Source organism: Sphaeramia orbicularis, chromosome 22, assembly GCF_902148855.1.
Source record: "Sphaeramia orbicularis chromosome 22, fSphaOr1.1, whole genome shotgun sequence".
Lineage (NCBI taxonomy): Eukaryota > Metazoa > Chordata > Actinopteri > Kurtiformes > Apogonidae > Sphaeramia > Sphaeramia orbicularis.
Genome location: NC_043978.1, coordinates 16,773,390 through 16,791,397, shown reverse-complemented (window position 1 = coordinate 16,791,397; position 18,008 = coordinate 16,773,390). Strand labels below are relative to the sequence as shown.

Sequence of the window (18,008 nt, the reverse complement as noted above, 5' to 3'; positions counted from 1 at the left end):
CCATTTTCCATATCAAGTTTGAGTTGATTTAGTTTCTTTTCCAGAGAGAGAGAGAGAGAGAGACAGACAGAACTAACAGAGGTCTCTCTCTCTCTGTTTTCAAAGTGCGGTAATAAAACAAGGTTATTATGATAATTAGATAGATACGACAATTAGAATTTATAGTAATACTAACCACTGAGGGGCCGTTTACACGGCGTAGGATTCAGTCGACTCCGGGAAGATTTCATCACGGATTAGCCTTCTGTTAACATGGAAACGGTGCCTAGAGTGCCTGAATCCGGAAACTTTTGATACCAGGGTCCAGGGTGGAATGTTATCGATACGCTCCACATTTCAGCTCCGTGTTAACGTGAATCGGAGCGTTCCGGGGTAAAATATGACGTCATCGCATGCGTGCGCAGCCAAGAACCGCCAGTTAACCCACTCCAGGCCAGTTGGTGGCGGTAATGCACCTCCAAGCTGGTTTGCCAGCCTCTATGACACAATAAAGCTGCAGAAAAAGAAGGAACAACCACAACAACAATGGCCGGTTTCAGAACAACATACGTACTGCTAACTGTGCTCAGTTTGCTGTCGCTTCTCCACCAAAAGTTAGACTTACTGCGTCTACACTCTTACCAGCGGAGACGCATTTCTTATATCCGCCTCTTCTTCTTCTTCTCATTTAAAGGCTGTCTAAACCGGAAATCGTTTGTGCGCAGGCGCGTGTTTTACCACCACTGTTTCACTACAGCTCTACATCGCCAGCTACTGGTCTGGCATGGCCACTACAGCGTATTCAGCCGTCCTCGCGGACTCATGTTAATGCAGATCGTTATCATAGCGGCTTCGTTTTAACGCGGAATGATTTTATAACGCAAAGGAGAAATCTTTGTGGAATTAGATCCTAGTGTTGCCGTGTAAACGTACCCTGAGAAATTTACCGTGGTTTATCATTACACTGGTAATCATTACATCCCTATTCCAGGCACAACAACCCCCACCCCTCACACGTATTGTAGCTTATTTTGGCATCGATCCAGCTGATGTCATCATGTCTATGCATGTGCTGATGTCAGCCATATATGTGCCAAGTTTGAAGTAAACTGAAACAAAATTGACATTTTTATAGACATGCAAAATGTCGCCCATCATAAGTAAATGGGAGAAAAAACACATTTTAAAAATTCATAAAAATTTTAACTTTAACCAACTCTTCGCAAAATGTAATGGTAACTATTCTGGGTCTCTGGTAATGTATAAACCCAATCTGGTATGAATTCAAAAAAATAGTTTTGCTGCTACAGACATTTTAAATTTCACCCATTATAAGTAAATGGGGGAAAAAAAGATTTTAAAAATTCATTAAAAAAATTTGAATTTTGACCTACTGGTTCAAAAATGTAATCAGATCTATTCTGGGTCACTGGCAATCAAGGTTCTAATAGTTCTGGATTTTTCATTATAGTTTAGTTTTATTTAGTTTTGACTTTTTTTTCTCTAATTCAGTCAGTTTTAATTGGTTTTTAGAGCAGGTTTGCTAGCTTTTATTAGTTTTCAGTTTTTTGTAAATGCTTAGTTAGTTAGTATTAATTGTAGTTTTGTCTTATCTTTTATCTTCTTTGCCATCATACTCAAATAAACCCCATCCAGGACTCTGCTGCTTTCTCCCAACTTTAGTCTCCATGTTTCCAGGTAGAGTGGGGACCAGAAGACGACTCTAAACGACAAATGACGGACCGTTAAGTGTCGTACGGTACCGCCAGCTAAAATTGCTACAGCGAAATATATCGATTTCGTATCAATCCGACACTGACAAGGACGAAAACGAAGGGAATTTTATCCACAATTTTTTTACGTTTTGGTTAGTTTTGTAAGCAGACAATACAGTTTCAGTTAGTTATCATTTTTTTCTCTTAATTATAGTTTTTATTTATTTCAGTTAACGGAAAAGTTTTTTTCAATTCTAGTTTCCGTCATTTCGTTAGTTTTTGTTGACAATAATAACCTTGCTGGCAATCTATAAACCTAATTTGGTATGAATTGAACCAGTAGTTTTGCTGCTAGAGTGTTAAACAAAACAAACCAACAACAATATCCCTTGCCTCTCCTTCGGGGGGCGGGGTAATAAACATTAACATAACTCCCCCCTTGAACCACTGCACATAAAACAGAGCACAATGAGTAAAATGTCAAGTACCCACAATGCAATGTGGCAAATATGCCACAGTATCATTGTGCGACTCTTGTATGCACATTTTTTTATGTTTCAGTCACTTAGGGGATAATGGGGGTCACCAGTCTTTCGCAATATTATTTTGGGGGTCGCTAGTTTAAAAGTTTGGGAACCCCTGAATTAATTGTTGAGTTGTACCATCATCAGTAGGGCTGAGAAAAAAAAATCAATTTAATCGATCTTAGATCAATCTCATTTTAATTTTGCGTAATCGATTAATAGTGGATGAGATTGATTTTTCAGAGCAGGACCGGGAGTACGCGGAACCGCCGGCGGCTCTGTCTTGTGAACCCCTGAGGAAGACTTGGTCTCACTTTCGAAAAAGATGCGGTGGGGAAACCCCTTCCGCTGGAGGTCCTCCGGCCTCAAACTCGAACCCACAGTGTGAAGGAACTGGCCGTCCGGCGGGTCACAGAAGCTGGTCATTCTTGGAATAATAACTTGGATCCATACTATCACCTATGAAGTTAGAGGAAGAGTAGAGCGACAATGTCTGACTGCTATGCTGCCCCCCCCCCCCCCCCCCCCCCCCCCACACGGAGGGTGCGCACTCCGCGACCAACATTCACGGAGTGTGCACACCCCCCAGCCCCACCCAAAAATCATGGAGCACCACCCCCCAATGTGTAGAAGCCTCCAGCCATAAAGATGACGAAGTCCGTTCTGATCCACTGTAGAAACATGGACATGTTTGTGTCCTGTTCATTATTTCAGAGCAGATTCAGCTACTTCCTGCTGAAATGTCAAATTTATTTCCTTTCTAATGTCAATATTGATCCCAGTATTGATGTGTTGCATGACTGCAGTAGTCAAATAATCAGGTTACAGCTCAAAATTGTACTTTGGTATCACTAAATTAATCTGAATCAATCAATTAATACCGAATCGAATCGATATTGAATCGAATCGAATCGTCATTAATCGATTCAGAACCTTATGAATCGATATCGAATCGATTATGGAAATTGGACATGATACCCAGTCCTAATCCTCAGCTTAAATGTTGAGAGGAAAGTTGCTATTTTTGCTAAGATACTAAATAGCTCTCAATCTTGACTTTCAGATGGCGTTTGAATTTTGTCAATAGTGAGAACGGTTCAGGAGTTGGTGTAATTTGAATGCCGTAAAATGCTAAATATGTCACTGGAAACACACATAGTCTCCAAAGGGTTAAATATTCTTGTAGCAGACAGACTTCATGCTCAGTCTTCTGTGAATCCACAGCAGCGTCATTGTGATGAGATTCATTTCTACTTTTCTCTCCTTTTATCTGCAGTCGAGGACTTTCAGTGCTTATTTGTGGTTGGAGTGCGTCGACGCTGCCGTTGACCCTGTACGGAGCTCAGAAAGGCTGAGCGCCGCCGGGTTCACTGGGTCTAAGAGTGTTTGTCCTTGGGTTTCAGAGCGCAAACGAAGGCAGTGGAAAAATGTGAAAACCTGTCAGCATAATTCACATAATTTTGACCTTACTGTAAAATCAATCATCTGCCATAAAACCTAATGTTCTGCAAATAACTCCCATCTGGACTCCAACTTGCATAAGGTCTGTATTTAGACATAACACACAAGACCTTCAGCTGCAGCACTAAATATCCATCACCGAGTGCAGCGTGATTTCTGTGAATGAAGGGAATTCGTCGTCCTTTTAGCGAAGTTTACTCAGGCGGTTGTGAAGTATTGTGTCTTAAAATTAAGACCCATAATGCAGCACCTCCGGAAGGTTTGAGACTATTAGGAAAAAAAAACACAAACTCCAAAGCCAGATAACAACAAAGAGAATGGAGGTGGAATTTTTTATTTTTTATTTTTACCATTTGTTTCGCATTGTGTTATCTGAAAAACACAATTCTGTTTTTGTAACGGAGTGTGTGACAGGATCTGATTAGACCGTTTCACAGAACAACTTCTCTACTTCTTACTCTATTAAAAGAGTGCAAATTGAAATAGTTTTTTTTAGAGATAATATGAGAGGACACAGAAGTATATCTGAGAAAAAGGAAACAGAAGAGATAATTATAGTTTTTGTTCAGTTAAATTTGTTAAAGCTGCGTATAACTTTCATTACCAATTTTTCTTCAGATCTGTAAAACCCCAGTCATAACCTAAGTATCAGGAATCCGTTAGTCTTTCCGTGATTACTCATCTGAGTCACTTCCCTCATGGTGAACTTAGAAAGTGTACTCCATCACAACCCGTGTGTGTTCATACCAAACTGAAACCAAACCATCCCTTGGGCTTTTTCGGAACTCCACGCAGCAGCAAGAAGTAATGAAGTCGTTTCTGTGTTTGTTGCTGTTGCAGCCATACTGCGGCTGCGTGGAATTCCCATTCCCACAATGCACTTCGCGACAAATTTCCGAATATGTCGGAGTGACCTACCGGCTTTGTATGTAAACAAATGGGCTGGTTGTGATGGAGTCATCTTCGAAATTGTTCACCGTGAGGGACGTAATTAAGGTGCGTAATCACGGAAAGACGTACAGATATGTGATACTTAGGCCACGACTTGGGTTTTACAGATTTGATGAAAAATTGGTGACGGAAGTCGTACGCAGCTTTAAGTTTGTGGAGGTTTAGGTCCTGCGATGGGTTTGCGTTGTGGAAATGGTGCATTTTGGCAGAATTTTGCATGTGAGTTAGTATCTGGCTCATGTATTTGACATGTATTTGCCTTCAGTGTTATTCTACCTGACGTAATCCACCTTTTAATATCAATTTTATACCATCAGTATCTGTCGGCTATTGTGGTTGAAAACAGCTATTAAATCTAAATGAATATATTTGACCTCATACACGTCTCTACTAGGGATGTAACGATTACTAGTATAACAATAAACCGCGGTAAAATTTCCGATGGTTAGTATTACCATTTAAATTCTAATTATCATGATAACCGTGTTTGATTACCACACTTTGAAAGAGAAAGAGACTATTTATCTATTAAAAAGAAACTAAAACAACTCAAACTTGATCTGGAAAATGGTCAAACAATGGACATAAGGTTCCATCTTTTTTGCACATTTGAATGTTTGATGTTTATATTAATATTTGAACGTTTCCGCAAACAGAAAGTACATTACGCCTATTATTTTGTTTGTTTTTTGTTTTTTTCCAAAATACAACTTGGTTAAATTATTTCAGTGCGTGTATATAAATATTTTTTGCACATTTTGAGCACATTTCAACAATACCGCAATAATACTGATAACCGTGATAATATTGGTCACAATAACCGTGATATGAAATTTTCATATCGTTACATCCCTAGTCTCTACAGATGGGGTTTTAAGCTAAGTTTCTTCTGACTAGTCACTTTTTGACCGTTCAATCAAATGACGTAAAAATATTAACATTATTGTGCGCCTGTTAGTTCGCCCCCATGTGGCCAATATGAAATCTGATCGGTTAAATCAACAGGTTCAGTCCATTCATATTTTGCTGGTCAGACTCATTTTAAATTTGTTGTCGCTTCTTTGGGACAATGTCTACAAAGTTTGTTCACAGTTTTGTGACCTCGAAGGGTCCAGCGTAAGGTCACCAGTGTCTAGATTGCTGAATACTTGAATTTCCCCCAGAATTAATAAATTATCTATCTATCTATCTATCTATCTATCTATCTATCTATCTATCTATCTATCTATCTATCTATCTATCTATCTATCTATCTATCTATCTATCTATCTATCTATCCTCGATTTTTTTTGTAGCTTCCTTGGAACAATGTCTGCAGCTTGTTGTTTGCAATTTTGAGAAATTTAGATTTTTAAATTTTTGACAAATTTTCAAAATATAAAAAACTTGCCTTTACTAATAATGGTCCATATTTTAACAGCTTATAACATGGAAATAGTTACAAATATCAATATAGTTACTATTGAGCACTGATACGAAGTCATATATAGACTTTAATTTGGGTCCATGACCTTGGGTGACCATGAAGGGTCAAACAAGGTCACCAGTGTCTAGATTTCAACACTCTTTTTCTCCGAAACTATTGATCGGATTCATTTAAAATTTTGTATACATCTTCCTCTGGACAATGTCGACAAAGTTTGTTCACACTTTTGAGTGAATTTTTTTGAATTTTTGAAATATTACAAATTTGCCTTTACTTATAATGGTCCAAATTTTGATGCTTATAACATGGAAAAGGTTACAGATATCAATATAGTTCCTACTGATCACTGATAGAAGTCATATATGGACTTTGACTGAATTGGTTGAGTTCTCCCCCAGTGAGAGTACCGCCCACTTCTGTTGATTGATCTCCTGATTGATCAACACCACAATTCAACATGTTTTTGACTCTTGATAGAACATGCCGGTGAGCTACAGGGCCATTGGTCCTATTTTTTTCTTAAATAACATGCAAACGGACAGGGGATTTCTCCATGACCGTACTGTATTTCATCACATTTGATGATTTCCATGACTCCCATATAAATGTACTCCTGTTGGGAGTCATCTGTGTCATATTTCTCCTCCATGTTTATTTTTGCTTCATATGAATTTCCTCCTGTCGCGCTGAAGAAATCTCCCCTGTGGTGATTTTGAGTGGTTAAATGCAGTCCACATTAAAGATCTGAGTGGATTTACGACTCAAATTCATGAAAAACATATCAAAATGTGACTTTTTTTGCCCACATCTTAAATAGAATTCTCTGTGAAGCAAAAACAGAAAGGATGTTGAAAAGCGGTGCACACTAAAGTTTGCAGGGAGTCGGATGGCCTGGGGGTCGGAACACTTTCCACCTGTCTGTCCTGAATCCCCACGGCTGTTGAAACTGGCATGTTAGAAAGCCTGCTGACCACCAACTGATTTGACCAAATAGCTCACTGCTGTTCGTGCCGTTGATCTCCTGTAATTATATTATATTACGACCGGAGTTTCAGTTTTCACGTGGAGTTTCGTGCCATTTAGCAAATTCGCATTACGTTCGATTTACAGTAGCGCCTTCCTCCCAGAGCTCTGTAATTAAAACCAAAGCTTCAATCTGCCGCTGACTGAGCCGCTCCACTATTAGTCCAGAATCACAGGCTTTTCTGTTTGCATTTTATACAAAGGGAAGCGAATGCCTTGTCTTCTTCTGTGGTGTAGAGATGGAGTGGTGTTTTATACTGCAGATCATTCATTTATTAATCAACACAAATGACCTGCGTACAACAGTATCTGATAATGCAAATACATCCAACAGAATACATTAGAGTTCAATATTTCGAATTCATACATTTACGCTCGAAAAGGAGTGGGATGAAGAAAATGTATTTAATCCCACCCCCATTTCTCATCGATAACTTAACATAATGACTGAAGTTTCAAATACTTAAACTTCAAATCAATAAGCCTATAACAGATTATAATAAACTCATTCCACAGTATTAACATTTTATAACCAAAATATGTATCAGCTAAAATGTGCTTAGAGGTCTTATTTGTGCATAAGAAATCAATATAAGTGAATCCCCAAAGGAACTTTGTGTTGGTAAATGCAAGTTCTGCAAATGTACAGGATTTCAGTTCTGTTGCAACATCTTGATGGTCATATGAACTATGTTTTCAGGTCAAAAATGTCCAGTTTCATCACAATTAATGCTATATTTTCATGTCACAAATGGCCAAGTTATATTTTAACGGAATTTACCTGAAAAACAAATATTCTATTTTAGATTCCCCAATTTTTCTTACAAGATTCTATACTACATATCACATGTTTTATTTTTACAGGTTCAATATGGAGTATGGTGCTGATCCATCCTGCTTATGTTACGCCAATACACACATTAAGAATGTCACACGTCACTTTTTAAATCAACAGTTTTCTAATAATAAGCATTTTTATAAAGAAATAATTCTATATTGTTATTTACTCTTTAGTATGATGATAAACTATACAATAAATAATTCTAATCCCAGTTTTTGCACAGGGATGATTTCTGGATATGGTGACATGGCTGCCGAGCATCAGTATGATGGGATCTGTAACAACCATGTCACATCCGTCCACTGCCACATTTTGTGTTTTTGTGTCAGCTGTTATTGTTTTAGATCCACAATATTAACATTTAAGAATAAGAGGAGAATTAGCAATAGTAAGTCTATAAGTTTATTACTAATAAAGTACTGGTACTGACCGGAGCATCATGGGTAATGTCACGTCCGTCCACCAGCAAAAGTTTTCACATACACATGCTATTGAAAATCCAATATTTCTGAAAACAGAGCTTCCACTGTCAAATAATATCAGTAGTCTGTGCACAAATGGATTAGCATTATTTCAACTCAGTTCTATGCATTTATTACAACTTTTTTTTTTTTTACAAAAATGGCCACTCATTTGACCCCCTAAGTAAATTTTAGCCGGTATGAAAAAAATAGGAATAATGACCATTTATTACTACCACGGGTAACGGTTAACTCTTAACTTACATTCTAACAATCCTTCAGGTTCTAGATGTGGTAGTTTTTATGCTTTTGTTGTACCGCATTTGTCCACCAGTCACCGCCAAAGCCTCCTGGGTTTAGCAACATGATTGTAAGGCCATTGTATATTCCAAAACTACGAATATCTCCCAAAATATTGCTCCTATCAACTCGCCATTTTCACTAGTCTGTTCCTTGACCAAAAATTCATAAGTCTGACAAACTGCAGCAGTCAGCTCTGTATGGATTTAGTGTGAATCTCAAGACACACATACACACACAATAATATAGATTACATACCAACAATAAGAAAACTACAATACCACTAGACTGCGCTATTTCACTCTTGTGGAAGAAATAAACAACTGTATTTAATCCTTCTTCAGGATATAAAATGTATACGTTCTAAAAAATCTGAACTCTTTGCCCAGCGTAGTGATGTATGATCTCCAATAAGAAGACCTGCATATAAATCCCCAAAAATTGTGTCATATTGATTGTGCATTTAACCCTTTATTGGGCAAGTGACTGTTTTTGGTCATTTTGACACATATTACAAAACAATGACAGCAACAGTTACAGTGAGTGAGCTCAATGGGGGGGGGGGGGGGGCAGGAGGCTTATGATGACGTAAAGGGGCATTTGTTCTAAAAACGTTGACAACCACTGTTCTAATGTTCTAAAATACATGTTCCTCTCACCTTACATGTGTTTTTCTTGTAATTATATATATACTTTTTTTTTTCTACTTATGGGCAAGGAACCAAATATGGTAACTTCATTGACCTTGATTTTCTACATAACAATATTTATTTATGTTTTATTACCAAAGGTCTGGTTATGTCCTCCAATAACACACTAAGGGTGAAATTTTGAATTTCAGAGTAATTCTATGAGGGAGTTCTAAAGGGTTAAAGAAGTCTTGCCAAATACAGTTGGAAATTAGTTTTTTCCCACTAAAGAGAACACATTTATTCACTCTGCAGCTTGATGACTCACTTTTAAAGGTTGAATTGTCCTCACATGCCATGACCACATTGTAATTATAGTCTCCCACTACATAATTATAAAGTGACCAATCACTTTTCAATGAGACGAGGGGGGAAAAAAGCAACAGCAAAGTGAAAATGAGCTAAGTTTTCTCATTTACCACCCGGTGTTGGTGTGATCCATTAATCTGTCACTCACATCCCCTTTTTAACCAAACCTCTCCTGTGTGTTCTGTTGTAGAAAACGCCATCCTGGCCTTTGGGAATGGATCGGATGTGAAATCGGGTGCCAGTCCGCCCGGGATGCCCAGTCCAGCGCCGGGCAACCAGAGCCCGCACTTCATAACCACCGCCCCAGGCGTCTCCACGGAAACAGAGCAGAACATTTTAAGAGCACAGATACCTACTCAGGTGAGACAAAATAGAGCAAAAGAATGTGATTTTTAACCTTTTTCCCAAAGAGACATGCTAATGGAGGCGGCCTGGCTCAGAAATGGGCCACAGATGACTGGAGGTGTTGGTTTGAACCTGCAGGGACAAAAGTGTCGGTGCCGGTAGTTAGTCAGTCACACAAAAGTTCAAACCCACAGAAAAATACTGTTTGTGGCTCTGGGCTTAATGTTACATAGACACAGTTTGTCGATTATGAAATGCTTAAGAATTGGTGCTGAAATGTGTCCAGATTTTGTGCTGAGGAAAATGCAGCATATTAATATTACAGATAATTAATATAACTGTAAATGGATAATAAGTTAAACTTTTAAGACACTATACCAACAAAACAGAGGATACATAGCTTTAAAACTGTCCTAACAGTGTCAGAAACGATCTGAAAAACTTCATGAGCACCATTAACTATAAGACTTTAGTAACATGTATTAAAACTGGCCCAAAATCATATCTGCATCTCTGCAGACTGTAATGGGCCTCAAAAAGCACTAGAAAAAAAAACAGAAAGAACACCTAAGAAAGATGTTTGAAAACTTATGTAAAATGGCCATTTTTAGACCACATTACTACTTCCTAATGTTCCACCCGGGGCTGATTGGTGACCACCTGATCAAATTTTAACAAATGATCAGAAACACCTCACAACACACCTAAAATGCCTTATCAAGTATCTAGAACACATTAGAACCAAATATGAGAATTTGTCAAAAATGACCTTTTTAGACCACATACTGATCTTCCACCTGGGGCTGATTAGTGACCACTTCAAAAAACCCTAAATACCACAAAACATGCTTACTAATGACTTCAAAAGTATCTAAAACACTATAGAAAGTTAATTGGAAATTTGTTAAAAATGACCTTTTTGGAGCCTTACTGATCTTCCACCTGTGGCTGATTGGTGACCACCTGATCAAATTGTAACAAATGATCTGAAACACCTCGCAATAGACTTAAAATGCCTTAGCAAGTATCTAAAACACATAAGAACCACAGATGAGAATTTGTCAAAACTGACCTTTTTGGAGCTGATGAGTGACCACTTCAAAAAACCCTACCTACCACAAAAATGCTTATTAATGACTTAAAAAGTATCTAAAACACTTTAATAACTTAATTAAAACTATGTCAAAAATGACCTTTTTGGTGCACATACTATAGCCTTACTAATTTTCCACCTGGGGCTGATGAGCGACCACTTAAAAAAAACAAAATACCACAAAACTTGCTTATTAATAACTTAAAAAGTATCTAAAACACTTTAGAAAATTAATTGGAAATTTGTAAAAATGACCTTTTTGGAGCACATACTATAGCCTTACTACTGCGCCACTGGTGACCACCTGAAAAAAACCTCAAAACTTCCTAAAACACCTGTGGGGACCATTTAGATTAGTGTTTGGCCCAAATAAAACACTTTAAAATGGATAAAACTGTTGAAAATGGCCATGTTTAGACCACATACTATAGCCTTGCTAATCTTCCAACCGGGGCTGATTGGTGACCACCTCAAAAAACCCAAAATACCACAAAACTTGCTTATTAATGACTTACAAAGTATCTAAAACACTTAAGAAAATTAATTAGAAATTTGTCAAAAATGACCTTTTTTGACCACATACTACAGCCTTACTGATCATCCACCTGGGGCTGATTGGTGACCACCTGATCCAATTGTCAGAAATGATCAGAAACACCTCACAATACAATTAAAATGCCTTAGCAAGTATCTAGAACATATTAGAACCAAATATGAGACTTTGTTAAAATGACCTTTTTAGACCACATGCATGCCTTAGTACTGCACCAAGGTAGAATTACTTAATTTAGCTTCATAGATAGTTATTGATCAATTAAGAAAAAACTGGCAGTTGCAGCTTTAAGTTTTGGAGGAATGATGTCACACAAAGCTTTAACCCTTTCATGCATACTGGACAGCTATTCTACAGCTGTTCTCTTGTATTTTCAAGGGTTTTGTTGATTTCTGTGCATATCAGCCAACACAGTGGACGCTTATGCACCATCCCATAAAGTGCAATTCATACCATGACTATAACTTTGCTGTTCTTGATAAACCTGATCTGCACTAACATGTTTGAGTGTAAATCAATAGCTAATTGTTATTAGACTGTAATTAACATATTTCTTAAAGAAAAAGTTTTTTTTTTTCATATTGTCTCCATGAAGTGAGTAATAACTAATATTAGAGTATGTTCAAATGTGAGAAAACATCAGTTTAGCAGCATTAAAAACATTTTTATTTCATAGTTTTCACACAGTATATCACTTTCTGATGTTGGGTTTTAAATGTTTCTTTGCTTCAAAAATTTAATGCTGAGGGGACATTTTTGTAACTCCATGAAAAATAGGTTCATAAAAAAATGTCAGTCGCATTGTTTTTTTTTCATGCCTAAAGAGGAATAAAAATACTCATACCTTGACTAAGGTTCTCATAATTCATGCATGAAAGGGTTAAGATGGATCGTAATTTAAAACAACTGGAACAGACAATGACAAAATGTGAGGAGTTTAAATAACAAGTAGTGTCAACATTTTAAGTACATTAATAATATAACTCAACAATTTTATATAAATGACACAACTCAATTACTACAGGTATCAACTATCAAATAAATGCATGTAGGAATGTGTTTGTAAGCAGGTTTCTGAGTACAGAATGCAACAAAAGACTGAAAAAATACTGTGTAGTTCAAGATAAACAGCTGTTACATAAACCACAGTTGATCAGAGTAGTTCAGATTTAGTCACAGAATCAGTGTCGACGTATAAAACATTTCCACGGTGTCGTTCGTAAAAGTGTCATCAGTGTAAACATCAGTGATGGAGTCTATACAGTAAAAGGACGAGCTGGTCTTATATGTTAATGTGTGCGTGGCCTATTTCCTAATGAGATGTGTATAAATAATCTAATGGACTTCAGACAGGACTCATCTGCTCCATCCTAACAGGAAACAAATCATTTCACAAACTCTATGTAATTTGGGCTTTTGGCCATTTTCTCCGGTTCTCCCTCTGGAAAACACTGGCCTAGTTTTACATTTTCTTGCCTGGAGTATTTCAGAACACCTCACCCCACAGTGTCATCGGTAGAGCTAACGTTGCGGCGTTATGGATGTTTTTTTTTTTTTTTAAACCCGATAACAGACTATCGACACGGGATCAAATAAATGTTACAAACAACTGTCAGAGTTAATTAAAACGGTGAATTAGCTTTTGGACAGTTGCCTTGGAGTCACATTATCTGACATTCAGCTCTTCAACTAACATTTAAATGACTGTCTGATAAAACTAAAATTAAATTAACATGGTGGAAATTGTGGCGCATTCAAATGAGATTGGACCTGACAGACAGGGATACTTGCCGTCGCAACATTTGTTTTTCTTGTTGAGTTGTTGTGATACTTAGTTCCGTGTCGAGCTGCAATCGCTGGTACATTTTCCATCATCAGATCTGAGGAAAAACAAGAGACCAAGGCTTGTGTGATTGAACAATACACTTAAAATGCCTTAGCAAGTATCTAGAACACATTAGAACCACACAGGAGAATTTGTCAAAAATGACCTTTTTGGAGCACATACTATAGTGTCACTGGTGACCACCTGAAAAAATCTCAAAACCTTCCTAAAACACCTGAGGGGACCATTTAGGTTAGTGTTTGGCCCAAATAAAACACTTTAAAACGGATAAAACTATGTCGAAAATGGCCATTTTTAGACCACATACTATAGCCTTACTAATCTTCCACCTGGAGCTGATTGGTGACCACTTCAAAAAACCCAAAATACCACAAAACATGCTTATTAATGACTTCAAAAGTATCTAAAACACTATTGAAATTTAATTGGAAATTTGTTAAAAATTACCTTTTTAGACCACATACCAAACATAGTATGTGCTCCAAAAACATGAAATTATAGTCAAAATTTTTATTTCACTTAAAAACTGTTCTAAATCATCCCCAAGACCTCAACAAGTCATTAGTGAGGTATTTAAGAGTGTTTTAAGCAAATTTTGAGGGGGATCATCAGTGCCCCCCCGGTGTAGTATGTGCTCAAGTCAACAAGTCATTAGTGAGGGCATAATCTAATCTTCCACCTGGGGCTGACTGGTGACCAGCAGATCAAATTGTCTTAGTACTGCACCACTGAGTGTCACTGATGAAAACCGGAAAAAACCTCAGAACCTTCCTAAAACACCTGAGGGCACCATTTATTTTAGTGTTTGGACCAAATAATACACTTTAAAATGGATAAAACTATGTCGAAAATGGCCATTTTTAGACCACATACTATAGCCTTACTAATCTTCCACCTGGAGCTGATTGGTGACCAGCTGATCAAAATGTCAGAAATGATCAGAAACACCTCTCAATACACTTAAAATGCCTTAGCAAGTATCTAGAAGACATTAGAACCACAGATGAGAATTTGTCAAAAATGACCTTTTTAGAGCACATACTATAGCCTTAGTACTGCACCACTGAGTGTCACTGGCGACCACCTGAAAAAACCTCAGAACCTTCCAGGGAGACTTTTGTATTAGTGTTTGGTCCAAATAAAAGACAATCAAACGTAGTTAAAGTATGTCCAAACTGTTTTCAGAGAACACCTCAACTGGCAATCCACCATCAACCCTTAGACACATCCCATAAATCCTTCAGCAGTTATTGAAAACATGTGCAAACCTCTCTTACTACCACTGGAGGTCACTAGTGGAAACATGTCATCTTAGAATCTATCTAGTTAAAGTTATCGGAGCCACTCAAAACACTAGAAACTTAAAAATGTTACATTTTTATCAATGTTGCTAAATGCTCATTTAACTTTTCCTTTTTAAGTGTTATAGATACTTGCTAAAATATCTGACGTGTTTTGCTGTTTTTTTTCAAGTGGTCTGTTGGGTCTGTGTACGGTGCATTTGTCTGAGACCTTTTGTGTTCTGGTTCTGTGGAACAGGAACATGTTAGACTTACCGACTGTTGCTTCCTTTCAGGTAAATGAGAACGACAGATTGTGGGGTGACGAAGGAGACTCCACTCTGCCCTCCCCGGGCCTGTCAGACGGCGGATCGAAGCCCATGTCCCTGTCCCTGGTCCCAGTTCTGGTTCTGGTCTTCGGTTGGCTGATGGTGCTGTTCTCTGACCAATAAGAGGCCTCGCTCATCTGGGGCCTCCACGGACTAAAACTGCAAAACCTGGGGGAGGGAGGGGGTGAGAGAGAGAGAGAGAGAGGAGAATCAGAGCAAGTCATTTCTATGTGTTGATTGACGGAGGGTCAAGCCTCGCCTCCATCTCCCTCTGTCACCAATCACACTTAACCTCTTTTTCGTGAATCATGACTCTTGAGCGGATGTGTCTTCGCCGACGCCCTGGAGAAACCGGAAACAAGGGGGTGACGACATCACCACAGGATCGGGAGGGGGAGGGGAGGGGTGGGGAAGGGAAGGGAAAGGGGGGAGGGGTTTGACCAGGAAGTACACGCCCATTTCTCACTTCATGCCCGCCCCAAAAACACGAAAAAACTATCTCACACGACAAAAAAAACTCGGTCATTCTGCAGCTCCAGGGTTTGTAAGGTGTACAGATCAGACACTGACGAAAACAGTGCAGGAAACTTGACAACATAAAAACCTAAAACCGACAAAAAAAAAAATAATAATAATTTCTTTTGTTCTTGAACATTCCTTGGTGTTAAAGAAAAATAGTAAATGTTAAGACTTTTTTCTCTCAGATGAACTGTGATGAAGTGTTCCACGAGATTTAAGGTGTGTGTTCGTCCACATGCTGTTCCACCCATCGTTCTGCTTTGCGCTTTTACTTTCGATGTTTTTTTTGTTTTTTTTTCTTAACTGCACTTAACTCATTTTCTTACCTGCTTATAAATGCAAATGTTAGATGGAAGCACATGTTATTATGAAGTTGAATCACAAATAAATTCTTTGTACGTTGTGATTTAAGTTCTCGCAATGAAGAGTTCATTTCCAGATAATGGCAGACAACAAAAAAAAAAAAAAAAAACACGCTATAATTAACTGAAATTTACAACTAAATGAAACTTAAGAAGTGTGAAGGTGTGTTTAATTTGATCGAACGTGGTCCTGATTTTGTTGCTTTTCCGCAGATATTAGATACCTCGCTTTTGGAAAAGGACTCTTCATGTTTTCTTCATTAAGCTTTAAGTGTGAGAGGGCGGCTAACTCTTCAGAAATGTACAAAAAATATATGTGATTTTGGTGAAAAACGAGATATAAAGACGAGTTTATATTTTTTAAACATTACGTGGACCTTTGCCTCAGTGAAAACAGATAATCTATGGGGATGTTTGTGACCAATCACGCTTTGCCGTCGACAGAGGACCGTTGGGAGACAGATGGCGTGGGTTTCGATGCATCTGTGTTTCAGAGGCTCGCAGGACGACGGCGGCCTCCACCCGCCGGAACTTCGCATTCGACGCGGGAAAGTGACAGTGGATTACCAGGATGTACTGTACGCTGCGCTCTGTGTGCATGGACGTGTCGGGAATCGGAAAAGTGGGTTAAGAGCGGAGACGCTTTTAACGGGGGAATGTGTCATCTTCAACACTGCCATTGAATTCAGTTGTCGGAATTAACGTGCATTTGTTTCCCCGTATTATTAGAACCTCTTAACCCAGAAAGACCCAAAACAGCCACTGACGAATGAAAGCACATGGTTAATAACCGTTCATCCACTAATCCTATCAATCCATGTAAATAATTGGTGTAAAATACAGTTCGTCATCTTTTCAGTGTCATCAGATATGACCCATTTGGACGTTACCATGGAAACACCATCATCCTCTACAACTTGGATTCACCAGTAAAACCTATGGAGTTGAATCAATAGCGGCTTTTCCATTGGACATTTGCGCAAAACTTTACTCATATTTACTAAATGTCATGAAAACAGAAGTGCGTAATGTCGGTTTTTCCATTAAATCACAAATGCGATGATTTGTTTATTATTGCGAAATGACACGAGAAGTCATTCCATAAACTTGACTACAATATTGATCTACCAATAAAACCCATGGAGTTGGATCAATGATTTTGTTGAAAAAGTCACTTTTTACTCAGTTTTCTCCGTTTCTGATATTATATGAACTTTAATCTGAGCTTTCACAGGGTTCCTACAGGTTTCTAAAAGTTACATTTATACCAGGGGTGTCAAACTAATTTTAGTTCAGGGGCCACATTCAGCCCAATATGATCTCCAGTGGGCCGGACCAGTAAAATAATAACAGTGAAAAAAAGTAAAATTACATTAGGATAATGTTTACATCTACAACGTTTCCTTAAAAATCTGAATAACATGAACAACCTGAAATGTCTTAAGAAAAACAAATGTAATTCTACCAATATTCTGTCTCAGTTTATCAGTTTTTCATTTACACGTGTGCATTACATTTTACATTATTATTACAAATACACAAAACATTTAGTAACAGGCAGAATATTGGTAAAATTGCATGCACTTCTCTTAAGATGTTTCAGGTTTTTCAGATTTGTTCAGGTTATTCACATTTTTGTAAAAGGATAATTTATTAATATAAACATTTTCATGTAATTTTACTTTTTTACACTAAAACAAAGATAAAATCTGCTGTTTTCATTATTTATTGATTATTATGATAGTATATTACTGGTTTGACCCAACTGAGATCTAATTGTTCTGTATGTGGAACCTGAATTAAAATGATTAATATTTTCAGTGAATTTCATCCTACGGGCCGGATTGGACCCTTTGGCGGGCCAGATTTGGCCCCCGGGCCTTATGTTTGACACCTGTGATTTAAACTTTAAGACCTCATTTAGACTAAGAACTGCATTTACTGTCCATTTCACAGCCATACTGGCAAACATTTGTGACTTGTAGAGTTTAGCAAAATGTAT

The 18,008-nt window shown here is 37.8% G+C and overlaps 1 protein-coding gene across 1 annotated transcript in view; it reads left to right on the top strand.

Moving 5' to 3' along the window:
- Window positions 1-15,502, top strand: part of gfra4a (GDNF family receptor alpha 4a) — a 552,913-nt gene extending 537,411 nt beyond the window's left edge. Inside the window, exons 8-9 of the mRNA XM_030127272.1 lie at window positions 9,870-10,039; window positions 15,093-15,502. Of these exons, the coding sequence (XP_029983132.1) occupies window positions 9,870-10,039; window positions 15,093-15,248 (326 nt within the window). The 3' untranslated portion in view covers window positions 15,249-15,502. The remainder of the gene's footprint in view (window positions 1-9,869; window positions 10,040-15,092) is intronic.
- The last annotated feature ends 2,506 nt before the right edge of the window (window positions 15,503-18,008 follow it).